This window comes from Carya illinoinensis, chromosome 3, assembly GCF_018687715.1.
Source record: "Carya illinoinensis cultivar Pawnee chromosome 3, C.illinoinensisPawnee_v1, whole genome shotgun sequence".
Classification (NCBI taxonomy): domain Eukaryota; kingdom Viridiplantae; phylum Streptophyta; class Magnoliopsida; order Fagales; family Juglandaceae; genus Carya; species Carya illinoinensis.
This window is the reverse complement of record NC_056754.1, coordinates 53,845,959-53,865,590: the sequence shown is the minus strand read 5'-3', so window position 1 is coordinate 53,865,590 and position 19,632 is coordinate 53,845,959. Positions and strand designations below refer to the sequence as shown.

General features: G+C 36.6%; 2 protein-coding genes and 2 pseudogenes across 2 annotated transcripts; 2 read left to right on the top strand and 2 right to left on the bottom strand.

Moving 5' to 3' along the window:
* The first annotated feature begins 2,515 nt into the window (after window positions 1–2,515).
* Window positions 2,516–3,433, top strand: LOC122305787. The gene has a single exon (XM_043118332.1). The coding sequence runs from the start codon at window positions 2,595–2,597 to the stop codon at window positions 3,180–3,182; it is 588 nt and encodes a 195-aa protein (XP_042974266.1). The 5' UTR covers window positions 2,516–2,594; the 3' UTR covers window positions 3,183–3,433.
* Window positions 3,434–3,991: 558 nt separating this feature from the next.
* LOC122305937 lies at window positions 3,992–4,116 on the top strand (annotated as a pseudogene).
* Window positions 4,117–9,098: 4,982 nt separating this feature from the next.
* On the bottom strand, window positions 9,099–17,088 carry LOC122304967 (annotated as a pseudogene).
* Window positions 16,894–18,816, bottom strand: LOC122305327 (transcription factor MYB14-like). The gene is made up of 3 exons (XM_043117748.1): window positions 18,581–18,816; window positions 18,286–18,415; window positions 16,894–17,861 (listed from the first exon to the last, which is right to left on the bottom strand). The coding sequence occupies exons 1-3, from the start codon at window positions 18,711–18,713 to the stop codon at window positions 17,303–17,305; spliced, it is 822 nt and encodes a 273-aa protein (XP_042973682.1). The 5' UTR covers window positions 18,714–18,816; the 3' UTR covers window positions 16,894–17,302.
* Window positions 18,817–19,632: the final 816 nt, after the last annotated feature.

Here is a 19,632-nt window from a genome sequence, read left to right as displayed (position 1 = left end):
GTGGCAGGCAGTTAAGGCTGGCTGTTTGGTTTTGCAGGGAGGTCGTGTCCTTGTTTGGGAAGAACTTGCGCCACCTTGCACTAGGTATATAACTTAGGTTTTTGAAAGATTCTTAGACGTGGTGATGCATGCAAAGGTGGTGTTGCAGCAGAGTACTCTTAACCGACACCGAACATTTGTCATGGTTATTCTTCATATATCAGCCAGCAAAACTACTTAAATAGAAAGAGCAATGCTACGTATAGTCGTGAAATTACAAACGCTGCGCAATCACTTTGAAAAAGAGTGAGGTCCACGATTAAAAAGTTAGTTTTTTTTTTCATGTAGGTTCCATATTAATTCATTTTTTTCAAAGTGACTGCACGCCGCTTGCACAACCACGACTGCAAATATCATTTCTCAATTAAAAATCACATTAAAAAGTAATAAAAATAATAATAATAAGAGAATATGGCATTGGAAGTTACAGTGACAGGACGTTATACAACTTGGAGGGGAAATAGCTTACATGAGCTGGGCTAGAAGCCCAATTGATTGACAGTAAAATTGGGCTTTGAGACAGGGAGCCTTGTATTCAGCAATATATATAATAGGATTTCTTTTTCAGCAACAATATATTATATGTTGATTTAAACCGGCCCATAGATTTATATTAAGTTTTTATTAAAAGATCTGATCTTAAGGTATATATGTATCACACCAACATCATATATATTATTTTTAATCTCATTATTAATATATTTATCGATCATTTATGTAAATATTAACGTCTTCTTATTAACGCTTTGGCTCTTAATTGCATTCCTTTTCCGTTTAAAAGTAGTAGTCATGTCTGCGGCCTTATATGAAATTAAGCACTCCCTAGCTACTAGCTATGGCAATTATCTCAGAAAATGATTTCATCAGATGCACGGGTACGTATGGTTTTAAGGCGTACGGGGAATGAATAGTAGGGCGCCCATAGGAAGGATCGATCTCTAGCTACTTTATGCACGTGAATTTTCGTTAGATATATTATGAATTTTATTACGTACAAGTAAAGTTACGTATTAATCTATGTATTAATATTGATTTCTTCATATTCAAAATTTAAATTAGTATTATTTTCAATAAAATTTAATTTTTGATCAATCATATTAAATTAGTGCATGATATGCACAATTATACTTATAATTAAATTTTTTCTTATATTATATAGTACCCCGGCCAAGTGGAATAGCCCACCAATATTATCCATCGTTGTCTACTTTCACCTCGTACGCAACCCCAGAATCTTTGCAATTCTCTTTGCTGTCACTAATATATATATATATATATTCCATAAAAAGGTGCATCAACAATATGGATATATAAGGGCCTAGCCTGGAAAGGTTCTATGTATTTTATTTCGGAAAATAGATCATCGGGATCAGTAGTACTACGAGCGCTAGCATGCATGCATTCTTCAAAATTAATCTGCATTGAATCCCAATTTTGTCGGGCCTGCGTGCAAGCTAGCACTACTGGATGGCATATGTATAATGTAATGATCCCTTTCATTTCTTCACCCCAAATTAATGAAAGGCCAGCATGAGCAATTAATAGAAAAAATAGAGAAAAGAAACCACGTACGGTTCATAATTATGAGAAATGATATTTGCAGTCGTGGTTGTGCAAGTGGCGTGCAGTCGCTTTGAAAAAAATGAATTAATATGGGACCCACATGAAAAAAAAAAAACTAATTTTTTAATTGTAGACCCTACTCTTTTTCAAAGCGATTGTACGGCGTTTACAATTCCACGACTGTATGTAGTATTACTTCATAACTATATATGGCAATGGAGCAGTAGTATGTATTTATATATATCATTACAAGAAAAACAGTTTTTTACGTAACTTAAATTCATTGCAAAAAATACAAAACGGTTACGATTATTTATTAGCGACAAGGTTTATATTTTTTACAACAAATTTAAGTAATGTAAAAAGTCATTTTTCTTAATACTTTTTACTTATTGATCATTTTTACAAACTTATACATTTATACTCGCACTGATCTATATATCCACAGCCATTTATTTGATGATTATCTCATATATATATATATATATATATAATATTCCCGATGATCTAGTCCATTAATATTCTTCCTACATTAATTCTCAAAATTGTTAGAAGGGCTGCAGGCCGGCATGTGTTGAAAATATAGCTAGCTTAGCATGGAAAATTATAATTGTAGCCTTGTAGGAAGAGATAAGGATTAGGCGCACTAATGCATGTATGGACGTCAGATCATGAATAATTACGTACCAACCCACTAATAGATGAATCAAATTATAAATAACAAGCTTAATAAATAAGCAAAGTCAACAAGCTTAATAAATAAGCAAAGTCCGTACATACCACTACTACTACTACTACTTTTTGCCTAGCTAGCTAATTGTTCTTTGTTCAGCCAAATATATACTTCGCGTAAGAACTAAGCCACTGTACAAATTTGCACCCACGTACGTACATTATAAATCATCAAATTAATTATCACACCCAAGCTTCAAATTTGCCAGCATTTTTCCCTTTCACTCTCTCAGATCATCACAAGTTATCACACTTCTGGCATGTCTTGGCTGAGTGTCAAGCTTCCCCCTGCTACAAAGATATGGAAAAGCTTCACCTCTAAACTCCAAAGCAAACTGCACAAGCTCCAGCGGTCAAAAGTCATGATCAAGAAACCCCAAAACAGGCTCAAGAAAACAACCGCCTTGCCCCGCTGTGGCGTCTGGCCTTCTCTGCTTTCTGAGAAACGCTTCGAACGTAAAAAACGGCTTGTCCATGCACACCACGTTGATCATCTTCGCCACCATCGACAAGTACGCGTCTTCGAGAAGAGAAGTACTGCACAGCTTGTATATGTCGATAAACTCTTCATAGAGCCCGGGGCTGAGCTGGTGCAATATGTCAAGCCACTGCAAACAAGTTGTCAGCCGAGCGCAAAGAACATGAAGCACCTTGATCAGCCAGCTGTAGTACTGCAGCAGCAGCAAGGTGGCAGATTGACCGAGAAAGCTATATCGGGAGATGATATGTGGGAGTCACTGGTGTTGGCCTCGCCTCTGCTGCGCGGCGTAGATGAAAGAGCAGAGGAATTCATTGCAAGATTCAGGGCTGAGATGGAGGTTCAGGAGATGTTCGCACGCGTTTCGTAGCGACTGCTTGCCTCCTACGTGTTAGATATATTAGCTCCGATAAATCAGCATCTGATCAAGATGAATCTGTTACAGCTGTTACTTAGTTGTTGTTGTAGTTATCTAGTGAATCACTGCAGATTTCTTTTGTATTTTGTTAGTATTCTGTTAGTAGATGTTTAAATATTTGAATACTTGTATCTATCTAGATAATGTAATTTAAATTACTCTGTACTCATCTATATATATGAATACACTCGTACAACTGGTAATTAATTGAGCCAGACTTCACTTCCTTTTGTATTTCTGACTTGGTATCAGAGCATTAAATTGCTCACGCAACTCGATCCTATATAGCCTCATCCAATTCCTCTTTTGTTATCCCAAACATTACCTCTTTGGTTTCTGTCAAACTAGATGGAACCAATTATCTAAATTGGACTACCCAATTCATTCCTGTGCTTAGAAGCCATGACTTACTAAGCATTGTTGATGGGTCAGAAATCTGTCCATCTCAATATCTTCTTGATTCCACTGGGAAATCTACTTCTGATCTCAACCCAGATTACTTGATTTGGCAGAAGAAAGATCAATTTATTTTGGCCTGGTTAAATGCCACTCTCAGTGAGAAGATCCTCTCCACAGTCTATGGATTGACAACATCCAAACTGGTCTGGAATACATTGGCTAGCAGATTTGCTCCTCAGTCCAGATCTCGCATTTCCCACCTCAAAAGACAGCTTCAAACATTGCAACAGGGCACTAAAACCTGCTCTGATTACTTGATCCTTGCCAAAAACTGGTCTGATCAGCTCATAGCAGCAGGTAAACCTGTTGATGAGGAAGACTTGATCTCCTATGTCATCGGGGGTCTTAATTCCATTTATAATCCTTTCATCACATCTCTTCATTTTGCCACCCGAGACAAACCAATTTCATTTGATGATTTTCAAACTGAATTGCTCAATTATGAGCAATTACTTGAATCTCAAAACAAGACCCTTCACAGTGATGGCACTTAGTTTGCTTTCTTCACAAACAAACCAAAGTTTAACCATGGCAAGAAACCCAAATACCCCACCCAGCAAGGCAAGCCTTTCAACTATAATCGACCTTCTGCCAATTCAAACACTAGCAACTCCTCCCTTAAGCTACAATCATCCAGCAGCCCCTTCACCTCCAACAAATTCCCACCATGCCAAATCTGTGGCAAACATAACCACCAAGCCCTTGATTGCTATCACAGGATGGATTTTACTTATCAAGGTCGACATCCACCAGCTCAGTTGGCAGCTATGGCAGCCCACACTCATGGCACACAAGAAGTTGAACAGCCTTGGTATCTTGACAGTGGTGCCAACAATCACATTACTGCTGAATTGGACAACTTGACCCTGCACCAACAGCCCTATCAGGGCAATGATCAGGTCACAGTGGGCAATGGAGGAGGTCTGCACATCACCAACACTGGTTCTTCTATGTTTCTTAACTCCAAAAACAAATTTCTTTTACACAATATCTTACATTGCCCTAATGCATCTTCTAATCTTTTATCCATCTAGAAATTTTTGCAATGACAATAACTATTACTTTGTGCTCACATCATCTCATTTCTTTGTGAAGGACTTACAGACCAAGGAAACACTTCTTCAAGGGCAGAGTGAAGCTGGACTGTATCCCATGTATCTCAAGCAGCTGAAACTCAAGAAATCTAATCCTAAAGCTGCTCACATTTCCTCTTTCACTGCTTTAGAAGGTGTCAAAGCTCCAATCAATATTTGGCATTCCACATTAGCTCATGCCTCTGAGTCCACAGTTGCTAGGGTCATTCGAGAAGCTTTGCTTCCTATTTCTGGTTCTATCAAACAGAATAATCTTTGTGAGTCCTGTCAAATTGCTAAAAGTCACAAACTACCTTTTCCTGAGTCCAATAACAGATCCACACATCCTCTTGAGTTAATACACTCAGATGTTTGGATCTCCCCAGTTGCTTCTATCAGTGGATGTAAACTCTATGTTATATTTATTGATGATTTTTCCAGATTTACATGGTTGTTTCCTTTGCAATTCAAATCTGATGTATTCTCCTGTTTTCTTAAGTTTAAACAACTAGTTGAAACTCAATTCTCTGGAAAAATCAAACAAATCATGACTGATAATGGTGGAGAATACATCTCCACTGATTTCAAAAATTTCCTCTCTACCAATAGAATTTTACATAAGCTCACTTGTCCTCATACTTCTGAGCAAAATGGAATTTCCGAGAGAAAACATAGGCATATTACTGACACAGGTTTATCACTCTTAGCTCAGTCCCATCTTCCATCATGTTATTGGGTTGATGCTTTTCTCACTGCCATATATGTCATCAATAGGCTTCCTACACCTGTTCTTAACAACCAGTCACCATTCTTCACCTTATTTAACAAACCACCAGATTACTCATTCCTAAAGACATTTGGTTGTGCATGTTACCCTTTGCTTAGACCTTATAAAACCCACAAATTAGCTTTTAGAAGCACCAAGTGTGTTTTTCTCGGGTATAGTTCAAATCAAAAGGGATATCGATGCTTGGATTTAAAGTCTCAGAAAGTCTACATCTCCAGACATGTCATCTTTGATGAATTGAATTTTCCTGCTTCTGATACAAGGGCTCCAGCTGCTGCTTCCTCACCCTTGCAGGATATTTTTCCCTCATCTGTCAGTGCCTCACAATCAGGTTCTTCCTCTAATTCCTTGCCTCCTAATTTAGTTTCTTCTTTTCCTATTATTACACCTCCTACATTCACTGTCCCAACCTCTTCCCTTGATGCATCATCCTCATTTGTCACACCTGAGCCTAGTTTTCTCAATGACACAAGCCCCCCTGCTCCACTTAATGCTTCCATCTCAGAAACACAACCTGCTCCTTCTCCACTTGATCTTCATACTGATCTTATCTCTGCAACCCCACCTGTTTCATCCTCACCTGAGCGCCAACTTCCTTCACCTAATTCCACTCCTCTCACCACCATAAATCTGCCTACCTCCTCCCCTACTCAAATCATTACACGATCCATGACCAACTCCTCCAAACCTAAACAATTTCCAGACTACCATCTCTACTTCTCCACCAAATATCCTCTTCAAGCTCTCTCTACCATCACTTTACCTTCTGAACCCCAAACCTATAGGGAAGCAGTGAAGAACCAGCATTGGCTTGATGCTATGCAGGCTGAATACAATGCCCTCATAGCCAACAAAACTTGGACTTTATGTCCACGACCTTGCCATAAGAAGTTTGTCAGGAATAAGTGGGTGTTCAAGCTCAAACAAAAATCAGATGGTAGTATTGATCGTTACAAGGCCAGATTAGTGGCTAAAGGATTTGATCAAATTGATGGGGTGGACTTTAATGAGACATTTAGCCCTGTTATTAAACCAGCCACAATTAGATTGGTACTAGCATTAGCTGTTCATCATGACTGGTTTATCAAACAACTTGACATCTCTAATGCCTTTTTACATGGTTTTCTTGAAGAAGAGGTTTACATGGAACAACCTAAAGGGTTTGAGGATCCTCCTCTCTCTGATCATGTGTGCAGATTACATAAGTCCATCTATGGACTCAAACAAGCTCCTAGAGCTTGGTTTTTGAGACTGTCACAAGCCTTACTTGCTCTCGGGTTCAATGGCTCCACAGTTGATACATCTCTTTTTACATTCCATTTGAATGACATTTCTGTTTATGTGCTTATTTATGTTGATGACATAATAGTTGCCAGTAATTCCTCTTCTTCCATTGACCATCTTATTACTCACCTTAGTGCTGAGTTTGCGGTCAAAGACCTTGGTCCCCTCTCTTATTTTCTGGGAATTCAGGTTACAAAAACATCAGAAGGTCTCCATCTCAGTCAAGGAAAGTATGCTACTGATCTATTGAATCGCACAAGGATGGCTGGTGCTAAACCAGCTTCCACACCTTGCACATCAGGTTCAAAACTTTCCAGATTTTCAGGGGATCCACTCAATGATCCTACTGAATATAGAACTTTGGTGGGAGCTTTACAGTATCTCACACTTACTAGACCTGACTTATCCTTCAGTGTGAACCAACTATGTCAATTCTTACACTGCCCAACCACTGATCATCTAGTAGCAGCTAAGAGAGTGTTGAGATATCTAAAGGGCACCTTATAGTTTGGTCTAAACTTCAGCAAGGGCTCATTGCAACTTAATGGTTTTTGTGATTCTGATTGGGCAGGGTCTCCTGATGACAGGAAGTCCACATCTGGCTATTGTATATATCTTGGTCCCTGCCTTATTTCTTGGTCAGCCAAGAAGCAACCTGTTGTAGCTAGATCAAGCACAGAAGCGGAATATAGGTCTATGGCATTCACTGTGGCTGAACTCTATTGGCTTCGCATGCTCTTTCAAGAGCTGCACATACCACTATCTAGTGCTCCCTGCCTATGGGTAGATAATCTTGGTGCTTTGGCTCTATCTTCTAATCCAGTATTTCATGCCCGTACAAAACATATAGAGGTAGATTATCATTTTATCAGGGAGAAGATATTTAATAAAGACATACAAGCAGGTTACATCTCGACAGCAGCTCAACCTTCAGACATTTTTACAAAAGGTCTAACTTCGGCCAGATTTTTGCTCCTTCGTGACAAGCTGATGGTTCAAGATCTTCCCATCACCTTGAAGGGGGATGTTAGATATATTAGCTCCGATAAATCAACATCTGATCAAGATGAATCTGTTACAGCTGTTACCTAGTTGTTGCTGTAGTTATCTAGTGAATCACTGCAGATTTCTTTTGTATTTTGTTAGTATTCTGTTAGTAGATGTTTAAATATTTGAATACTTGTATCTATCTAGATAATGTAATTTAAATTACTCTGTACTCATCTATATATATGAATACACTCGTACAACTGGTAATTAATTGAGCCAGACTTCACTTCCTTTTGTATTTCTGACTCTACGATCTTCATTTTTCTTTTCTTTTCCTTTTAAACAAGAATGAAATAAACGAAGGTCTGGGGAACGCTGAGAGAAGAGGGAAAAGTAGGTGTAACTTCTGTATAGACTGTAAATAGTGTATATTGGACGTCTTTTGTCTATAAATAGTTTGGCGATCTTTCAAGGCATAGGTGTTCTTTATTTCGTTTGCATCCCGTATCATTTTCTCTTTCTGTTTCTCCTTCTGCCATTGTTGTGATTCAAAAAGAAAAATGTCAGGAACCTATGTAAAATTGTGAGAAGACTTCGGAAAGCAACCAATTATATGCAAATACATACTTTAATTTGTTCTTTCTCAAGTCTGATTGGAACAATTTATTTGATACCCCTCTCAACCGCCACCAGGAAGAGAGGCAGAAGCTCAGAACCCCTATACAAGTGATTGATGTCGTGCATACCAAAAAGCAAGAAAGTTGACTGCCAATCGAATGCATGGAGTAGTACTTATAAGTTTATCACTAACCGTTCTTCTACGTACAGTCTACATGACTTGCGCACCCCAAGTCATGACGTGGCTGTAGTTTAAAGAAAAAAACAAAACCGAAACATGCATATGAAGGGCCAAGAAAGCAAAACCCTAGTTATATTATTCATCTTGAAGTAGAAGAGTTCAATGCCCCCCCCCCCCCCCTCCCTTTTTTTTTTTTTTTTTGACATTTTGTAAGTCTGTACAGTAAGGGTGGAAAATGACCCACGGGGTCAGTTTTCGGTTTTCCCTAACATTTTAGATCGGTGTGGGTCGAAAAACATCAGATCAACACATTGTTTTCACTGTTAGCTAGTAATCCAGCAGAAGGTAGTAATACAACCGAATCTTAGAAGGGATGGGCTTAATTTACAAGCTGCAAATATTCTCTACATGGGGTTTGAACTTCGAGTAAAACAAAACAAATGAATGCTCAAAAGAACAAGACATTCTTGTCAGTATTCATCCACACGACCACACCTATGGTGATTTCATAGAACAAACCCATTTGTACAATAACAAGGAAATCCAAATGGGGCTTCCAGAAAGAAAGGAAAATTCTATTCACCACATACTATCATCCCACTTGCATTCCACTTAGTAAGATGTGACACATTTACGACTATTAAATGATCATTTATTGCACGCTTCTTTATCATCAAATTGTGATAAATACACCACATCATATATAGTAAGATGCAAGTAAGATGATGGTGTGATGTATAGCATTACTCATAAAGAAAATCACAAAACTATGTATATCAAAGATGAAGGCTCTATACAAGTATGTTACGCCAAAACTGTGGAAGACGGCTGGTGAAACTGGCATTATAATCCAGGCTCGTAACAAAGAAGCATCACCACATTTCTAAACCTAGTGTAAGAAGTCCCTCATTGGATCATCTGATGCACTTTCTTCATCCTGTATGCATCCATGTCCTCGGGAGTAACCTAAAATTGATCAAAAGGATCATGGTGAGAAAATCCATTAAGAGAACCACTCAATCAATCTAGCAGTTGCTTCTAATTCTAATTTCAGCACTCAATGGTGGTGCCAGTTCAACCATGGCAAGTTAAAAGATCATACCTCATCATTCCATTTAACATTGTATTTGCGCTTTCTCTCTTCTCTCTCTTCTCTTCTCCTTTCATCCTCCTGTCAAGCAAAACAAGTTTTATTCAACAATTACATACATGCAAAACAACATTTATAAACTACTCTTGTCTACAATTTTTTTTTTATCAATAAACAAAACTTTATTGAACATAAAATAGACAAAGGCCTGAGTATGCGGGACATATACATACTCTTGTCTACAAATTGAAAGGTACACCTCTGAAAATTGGCCCATCTCAATTTAAAAATTGGATGGCATAGGCAAAAGGCTTGTGTAATTTATATTGACATTTCATGCCCTTACTACAGCTAGATTATTCCTATTCTGTTAATTTCACACTTCTTTTGGGGGGAGAACTAACTCCCAGTCTATGTTTTATTAAGGGCGGAGGAGTTGAAAACAACACCACCCATACCATCTGAGCTGTCAAAGGTCAAAAGCTCTAATTCACTTTTTTAAGCACTTCGGCCAGTAACTTCTCATTCAAAACCAAGTCATCAGGGATATCGGTTCCCCAAGTAGCAAGCCTTTTCTCCTCCATGGGTGAAGTGATCTCTGTTTTAATATTCACAATACAATGTCAAGTTAAATCAATACATTCCACAGCCATATAAGCAACAATGACAAGATACAAAACAACAAAAATATGCTATTTGATTGTCACGAGAATATAAAAATAACTTAAGCCAATACACACCTTTTGTAGCTTCCTTATGAGTAATATTAGCCTTCATAAGATCTGTTGTAGCCTCGGCAACCTCTATTCCAGCAGCACCAATACAATAGCTGTTTCGGATCATCTGTTTGCAGCACTTGTAGCCCCAGTGATGATCCTTCCACCATGAGCCCCAAACACTTGTGTGGTTGTTGATGTACACATCTTCTTCATACTTGCTTCTTGGAAGTGCCTTCTCCTGTTAAATAGAATGAGGCCAATTATGCATAGTAACAAAACATTAACAGTAGACTTTCTCTTTCAATGTCTGTAATTGAGTACTTTACAGTCTTATGCACAAGATTAAAATTAGAAGACCAGCAATGCAAAAGAAAATCATTCATGCACAAGATCAGAATCAGAGCCACATGCCTCTTCTTTGACAAGCATGTTTTGCTCGTCATCAATGGAACTTTGCAATTAAAGTCGTAATTACAAAATATCATATGTACATGGCCTATACCTATTTCATTCATATCAATAAAATTTATCTCTTACTTATCAAAAAAAAAAAGTTGTAATTACAAAATAATGTTAAAACCATCTATACGAACCCTACCTGCCCCTTTGTGATCCTGCCGGCACGATCATATTCAACTTGTCTTTCACTTTGCCCTAGTAGAAGCTCCATTGAAAGGTCTTCGTCAGTGGCAGCATTGCCATACTTCTCCAAGATGGTGTCTTTCGTGTGGGACTTCAGTTTCCCCTTAATGACCTTATAATTCTTATAAAGCAACTCAGCTTGGGACGGAGCTGCTTGCATGTGAATGTCTTGTCCCTTATCAAATGTTTCCCAAGCGTGTATGTTAAGCTGCTTGAACTCCATACCTTCACCACTATTTCTATGTTGGTTATCTCCCAACAATATAAAAAGCCAATAAACCAAAGTGAGATTGTAAATAATTTACCCTTACGATTCACAATACAATATCTGATCTTAAAGGGCACTCACCCCATAGGACTTCTCATTAGGATCTGCATCTGGAAGAGGATCTTCACACATGGACCGGGTTTTGGGATCATAGTGTGCAGAGTTGACATCAAGATTTAAAAGATATTTTGCTGTGTCCTCCCGAATACGCAAGTTCCTGAAAGTTATATGTTTCAGTTTATATACAATATCCAACACCCAAGTGGATATATATTTCCCACATAGTTGTATAGAAGACCAACAAGAACAATACTGAAGATGACACTATAATTCTTAGTGATTCAAATCAGGATCATCTCCGAGCTCTGGGAGCCTTATTGCTATGCTTTGAAGCTGTTTCAGGACTTAGAATTAATTTATCTAAGTCTGAAATTGTTCCAGTGGATACGGTCAGCAATCCTTTTGATTTGGCTAATATTTTGGGATGTAAGGTAGCTTCTTTACCTTTGAGATATCTTGGACTACCTTTGGGTGCTCCTCACAAATCAATTTCTATTTGGGATGGGGTTATTGAGAAGATTGGGAGGAGGTTAGCTGGTTGGAAAAAGCTCTATTTTTCAAAAGGGGGAAGAGTTATTGGATAAAAAGTACATTGTCTAATCTCCCTACATATTACCTTTCCCTTTTTCCTTTACCTGCGGGGGTGGTAAAAAGATTAGAGAGGATTTTTTGGAATTTCTTGTGGGATGGTAATGGGGAGGAAAGAAAATTTCATTTGGTGAGTTGTAATAAGGTTTGTCAACCGGTTTCATGTGGAGGTTTGGGTGTGAGAAATTTAAAAATTTTCAACAAAGTTTTACCCAGGAAATGGCTTTGGAGATACCATAACAAGAGTAATGCATTATGGAAATAAATTGTGGATGTTAAATATGGGAGGATGTGGGGGAGTTAGTGTACTAATGAAGTAAAAGGGGTGCATCGGGGTGGGTTTGTGGAAGTCCATTTGGTTGGAATGGGGAGATTTTGTCAAAAACATAAAATTCAAAGTGGGGATGGGAAAAAAATTTATTTTTGGCATGATACTTGGTGCGGGATTCAGCTCTTAAGTATGTATATCCTAATCTTTTTAGAATTGCTAGAGATAAAGGGGATGCAGTGGCTGATTCTTATCAATTTTCTAATAACATGTTACATTGGATTGTGGGATTCAACAGAGACGTGCAGGATTGGGAAGTGGGTGAAGTATCTGATTTTTTTGGAAGATTATATGATATAAAGATTGATCAGAATATGGAGGATAGTATGACATAGGTGCAAGCTAATAACTCCAGATTTTCAGAGAAATCTTTTTACAAGGTGTTAACTAGTCAGGGAGCTAAAGACCATCCCTGGAAATGTATTTGGAGAGCAAAGGTGCCTAGCAAGGTTGCTTTCTTTTGTTGGCTGCTGTCTCTTGGGAAAATATTAACCACAGATAATTTGAGGAAGATAGGTTTATTAGTGGTTGATTGGTGTTATATGTATAAGAAGGATGGTGAATCTGTTAACCATTTTTTTCTTCATTGCAAGGTGGTGATGACGTTGTGGAATGAGATTTTTGTAAGGGTAGGCATTGCTTGGATGATGCCTATGCGTGTGGTGGTTTCTTGGCTTGCTGGCAAGGTCTAGTGGGGATTAGAGGCAGTGCAGCACTGTGGAGGATGATCCCCTTGTGTTTATTTTGGTGCCTACAGTTGGAGACGAATGGGAGGTGTTTTGAAGATTGTGAACTTTCTATGGGGGAACTCAGGAGTTTTTCTTTAGCACTTTAACTTTTTAGGTGAAGAATCTTGTAAGGGATCCGAATATTTGTAATTTTTTGCTTTAGTTGTGTTTTGTTTTAGCTTGTATTTAGGTGTACTCACTTGTATACATCATGTGTACTTGAAATATGCCAATTTACTTGGAATAAAATTCTCTTATTAACTATTAAAAAAATGATTAAATATGTGGCAATAGAAGGGTGAGCTCTCACCTCACAGTTCCTGTGCTTCCACCACCTGTTGTTCGTACACGCTTTTCAACCTTTGCAAAGTCCATTTGCTTGCTCTCATCAACCTTGGCTTCATCCACCCTTAGGTCATCTTCATCATCCTCCTCATCACTTACCCCAGCCTCTCCATTTTGGTTGTTATTTTTCTCCTCAAGTTTCTTAAGCTGTTGGTCTTTCAAGTATTTCCTTCGTGCTTCATCTCTTGCTTCATATCTCTCAATGATGTATGCATACGTGGATGCATCATAGCCATTCCAACAGTCTCGCTTGCCATCATAATCAAGCTCAAAGGTCTCTACTTTTTCATCAGGAGCAATGTGCTTGCTCGTCCACTTTGCTCCCACTTTCCGGGGTCTTTCTATGCACAACTTTGCATCATGCGTCATGGCTCCACAGCTGTTAAGAAGCATAAAATAAAACAGTTATTATCCTGCACTCGGAATAGAGAGAAGAAATAATAACATATAGGCTTTTTTTGGTTGGCGAGAAGGGAAGGTGGTGCTCAGATCAAAGACACGAGTTTATGGCATTACCATCAATGGACCTCTGTTGATGAAGGGTCAGCTTATGGGTGTTGGGAAGGACAGGGGAAAGAGGAAGAGAGTACTCACTTTTCACAGGCACCTTTCCTGTACTTGTCCGCCTGGAAAATTTTTGCCCCCCTGTCATACCATGACTTTGTGTAGTTTGGATCCAATTTCCACTTCCGTTGATGTTTTAGACTCTAAAATACCACCAAAATAAATAAATAACTTTTTTGATTTTAACAAGTTATGCTCTCAAGCCTAAACGATAATCAAGAAGAAATCTACTTACAGGTCTCTCTGCATTGAGATACCAAGGTGCAGATGACATATATTGGGGAATATAAGGGTTGATCTCTTTTCCATCCTCATCAACCTCAGCTGGTGCAAGCCCAGCCTTCCCCGCTTCTTCCAATTCAATTTGCTTCCGATGGTCTTCCCTAGACTTAAAGGCAACTGCAAGCACCATTAAATAACAAAAATATAAATTGGATGAATAAATATATTTCAGTCCTGGAAGAAGAAGCATTAGACTTCACAAAACCGCGAATTAGATCAATTACTACAATTTTTGACAAAGGAGCGAGCGTTACAATAAACAAGAATGTGTATCATGAATAGAAACAATCGATACAATATTTATCAAAATTTACATCCATGCTAAACATGTTAAGATGCAACCAACAAATACAAACATAATGCAATATCAATAACCATGACTAGTGCAAGTAACCCATCGTCTTACCAAATAATTCCCGGCAACCATAGCAACATCTAGGCCATGAAAGCACACCTTCGTCTGTTATTTCTATTCTAACACTACCACCCTCAGCTCCGACCAACCACCAAAATTTAGAGACGATGGAAACCTTTTTGAAGGAAGAAAAATTGTCTCCGAGATTCTGACTCGTTTGCAAGCCAAGAAATTTGCCCTTCCCCAAGTACCATTATAATAAAATGTAAAACGATTTAAAATTTACAAAAAAAAAAAAAAAAAAAGGTGGGGAACCCCACCATAGAAACAAAAAAACTAAATTGCTGAATCCCTAGAAGAGCTTACGTCGGAACCAAACCAGAAGACCCATCAAATCCTAACCCATAAACCCAAAAAAGGAAAATGGTTTGAAAATGATCAATTAAAACCAATCTACAAACAGAAGCTCCAAAGTGAAACAACAAAATCAGTGCAATGAATGAAAGAGATTAACAAAACTTAAACTATCTTATTTCTTATCATCTCAACTCATCTTTACAATTTTTTTAAATTTTTATATAAAATATAATAAATAATTTAATTTTTTTAAATTTTAAAATAAATTAATATTAAAAAATTATATTATAATAATATTTTATTTATTACTATTTAAAATATCTCGCCTCATCTCATCTCATCTCATCTAAATTGTATAATCATGTCATGAAATCTAATACAATATAAGAATCTTAAATAAATGGCGGTAAAGTAAAAGAACAAATACCTGAAGCGGTCGCCAAGGTTTGGCCGTCTTAGATCCTAAACCCCCGAGGTTAATCGGAAATCAGGAACTCTTATAAATGCTTGGCCACCCCATGCATTTCTCTAAATTTATAGATAATGCTATAAGGAGTCTGTTCGATCAGGAACTCCATAAATTTAGAGACAGATGCTATAAGTCTGTTGACTCTGCTCATATATAGGTATTTTTGGGCCCAACAACGATTCTACGGACGACGAGTTAACATGTCAAATTGGTCTGGGCTTTAAGCCCAATCTAATCTATGCCCATTGTTTTCTTTTTCTCCCCTTTAAATGGGATTTAAATATTAACAAATATCTTCATATTTATATGTGATTTGGATATTGAGTTAAAATAAAAATTTAAAATTAAATAAAATATTATTAAAATATTATTTTTAATATTATTATTATTTTAAAATTAAAAAAATTAAATTATTTATTATATTTTATATATAAATTAAAAAAATTATAATAAAGAAATGAGATGAGATGAAATATTTGTACTATTCAAACGAGTCTAATATATAACATTGAATTCATTATATGAGACCCCTTATAGTTAAAAATAAATAAAAAAATATAAATATAAATATTTTTTGAGTAACGTAGCAATGCTATCCACCACTATTTTTATTATTATTTTCTACCATCAGCATTAAATTATTGGAGAGTATGTTTTAGAGCAATACTACACAATTTTTTAATCTCTACACATTATTTTTTTAAAATATTTAATATTTTTTAAAAAAATTAAGTTTATTCTTTTTAAATTAATTCAATTCTTTTATTTATTATTTATATATTAAATATTTGATAAATAATAATAATAATAATTAAAAAATATGTAATGTGCAGAGGTTATGTGGTGTATGTTTTATGTCTAATTTGTGGGTCCAATTATTTACTGTCAAATCATAGCTGACGTTGGAAAGATGATAGTATAATGAATAATAAATAAAGTTTTTATATTTTATTCTATTATTGCGGCCGTCATTTACTTCGGTTGTGGCGCCGTGTGTTACCATAGAAAATTATTTTTATATAATTTGAAGAATCTACGTACTCATGATGTGTCGAAAGAGTTTATTTATAATTTTATTTTTGCAAAACTGCTTGATGTCTCTTGATTCATTTTCATTAACTCGTGCATTTATGTTCAGTTTTCTTAAAACAAAATTATTATGTGGATCGATTTTTGTATATTTTTTTATACATTTTATTAATATAATTGATTTTATATTAAAAAAATTGATACAGTCAATCACATCAACAAAATATAAAAAAAAATATAAAAGTGATTGTATTTTGAAACGTTATATAATTAATTAATCTTGTTCGTTCTGATCTGATCATCAAGTGAATTAAGTTTGTGAAATTTCTCGATCGTTGCTAATACAAACACATTAAGAATCTTAACTATTTTTGTGTATCGCGCAGATCAACAACTATATACAGGTATATTTATAAATTAACATCGTGCTAGATTATCGAAGGCCCAAGACAAATACGATTTTAATGTAAATTAACTCTGCATTATTGTTCTCGAGGCTAATCATGATCATCATCATCATCTTGATCTTCTTCTTCTTCTTCTACAGTATTCATGTTCTTGTAGAGCTATATATAATATATAATTTCCACATATATACTTACAGTGCTTTGTATGATACAAGCACAGAACAATGGTCAACATGTGATCATTACAACCATTGAAACAAATTTTGGGTTTCTGTTAATATCTCGATCGGCTCATGATGTTGCTTACTGACAATCATGTTTTTGTTTCTAATTCTCTCAATGAATCCGACAATCTTGACGCCCGTTGCTGCAAGCTAGGAATCAACAAGTAGTTGGACATCCGTTTCCCACACAGAACAGAAGGTTAACCTTAAACCAATCACTTCGTATTAGAACTGTAGTAACTCTGGTAATTCCGAAGTCCTTGTGAAAATATCGAACCAAAAATCCATGTTATCGTCATGCATGTTTGAACCATATGAATGGACAGGTTCCATAGTCATTGTGGGAGAAAATGGAATTTGAAAGTCTTGATCGCCGCCAACAGCAGAAAAATCACTCTGCACGCCCGAATTATCCGTCCACAACACCTCTGCCCAGAAATTCTCATCCATTTCGGGGAAATCTCCCGGCGATTCGACTTTCGGGTACATATTGTTGTCGCCGGTTGTCACTGTGGACATCTCACTCGAACACTCTTGTGGGGAGACTGGTCGATATTGTTCTGGACTCTCGGATGTTGCATCAGTAATTGGAAAGTTCATGGATTCTACTTCAGTTTTAGCCTCGTGATAGCATTTGGGTGCAGTACTTTTGGTGTCGTTTCTTTTGTCTGATGCAGGGATCTTGTCTTGGTGTTGCTTGAGCTTCTTTTTCAAGTGGGTGTGCCAAACATTTTTTATCTCGTTGTCTGTCCGTCCGGGTAATCTCGCTGCGATTGCCGACCATCTGAAAACGATACAAGGATCACAATCAGGATAATTTGTTCTCAAAAGTAAACAATGTGATGATGATGATGATCTTGTCTTGCACTATTTAAAAAGCTACAAAAAGTTGCGATAGATCTGTTATGATATGACTCATGACTACTATATTATATGCTTTGTAGTGCTACATTTGTAATTCCCTATATTGTATCTTTTTATATAACTCCCCCACATGTTTCATAAACCTAAATAAACAAAAGAAATGCCCCACTAAGTAAGGGAATCGTAAAAATAATTTTGAGGCTAGAAATGAGTTTCATGTCGGCATATTCAACCAGGTATTCCGAATTAACTAACTTCATTCTAAATTGACTGCATGAACCCAGACAGGAATGACAAAATAGAGACAAAAAGGAAGTGGAAATATTCCATGTATGTATACCAACCTGTTGCCTAACATTTCGTGTAAGTTTATGATGGTATCCTCTTCTTCTCTGCTAAAGTTTCCTCTTTTGATGTCTGGCCTCAGGTAATTTGTCCACCGGAGCCGGCAACTCTTTCCACACCTTAGTAAACCTAAAAAAGAAAAAAAAAAAAAAGCATGCAAAAGATTCAGAACCACATAATTAATATGTCCGACATATAGCAATTGGAAGAGAAGCTCATGATTGATTTAAGATCATTCATTATTTCTCCTGAGAAACTAATGAAACATGAGGTGTTTTTACAACTAATTATTACCAGCTAGTTTTGGAAGTGCTCGCCAATTTCCATGGCCGTAAAGTTGAATGTAATTGATCAGAATCTGATCTTCTTCAGAGGTCCAAGGACCTTTTTTCAACCCCATCTTCTCACAACATGGAGCTCTCACCATTTGTATTGTTTCTTTGGGGTTATGATCGTCAGGCACAATATACCCTTGTTGTGGTTTCTGGGTATTGCTCTTGTTGTTGTGATCTCAAGGCACAGCAGCATATCGGGGCCAGTGATGGCTATATATAGACATGTACGTGCTGACGAAGCCAGCATGCAGTCACTTTACGTGTGCTGTTCCCAAATAGTTCAAACTTTCGCGCACCATTGATTTTCAAAAAACGCATATCCCCCGGCCCACAATTTCCAGGAAATCTCTCTCTCTCTCTCTCTCTTCGTGTGCGTGCGTGGGGTCAAGGGTGATAGGATTGATGGTCAAATGAAACGTGCGGATTTTGGAGGGAAGAGGATGATGAAGTCGATGGGTATGTGTTCAGGTTCATGAACTTAGACTGCAACTTGGCCATTTCGTTCCGTTCAGACGATCGAGGGAATGAGATATTTTAAATAATAATGGATAGGATTTTATTATAATATAATTTTTATATATTAATTTTATATTAAAAATTTAAAAAGGTAAACTGTTTAATATATTTTATATAAAAATTTAAAAAAATTATAATGATTAGATGAGATAAGATGAAATTATTTAATTTTTTATAATCAATCTGAGTTTTAGTTCAGCCAATTTTTTATTAGCGGCCTGTACACGTGAGCTACTTTATATTTTTTAGTTGAGTTTTATTATATACAAATAAATTCACGTATCGATCTATATATTAATATTGTTATTTTTAAATTTAAAATTTAAATTAACATTATTAGTGCGCTGAATTGATATTAACTAAATTTTTCCTTTTTAGTCGGTATGGATTAAGATATTTAACCATTCTCTCTCTCTCTCTCTCTCTCTCTCTCTCTCTATATATATATATAACAGTAGTGCTATATACATTTACAATTTAACTTATCATTTTTAT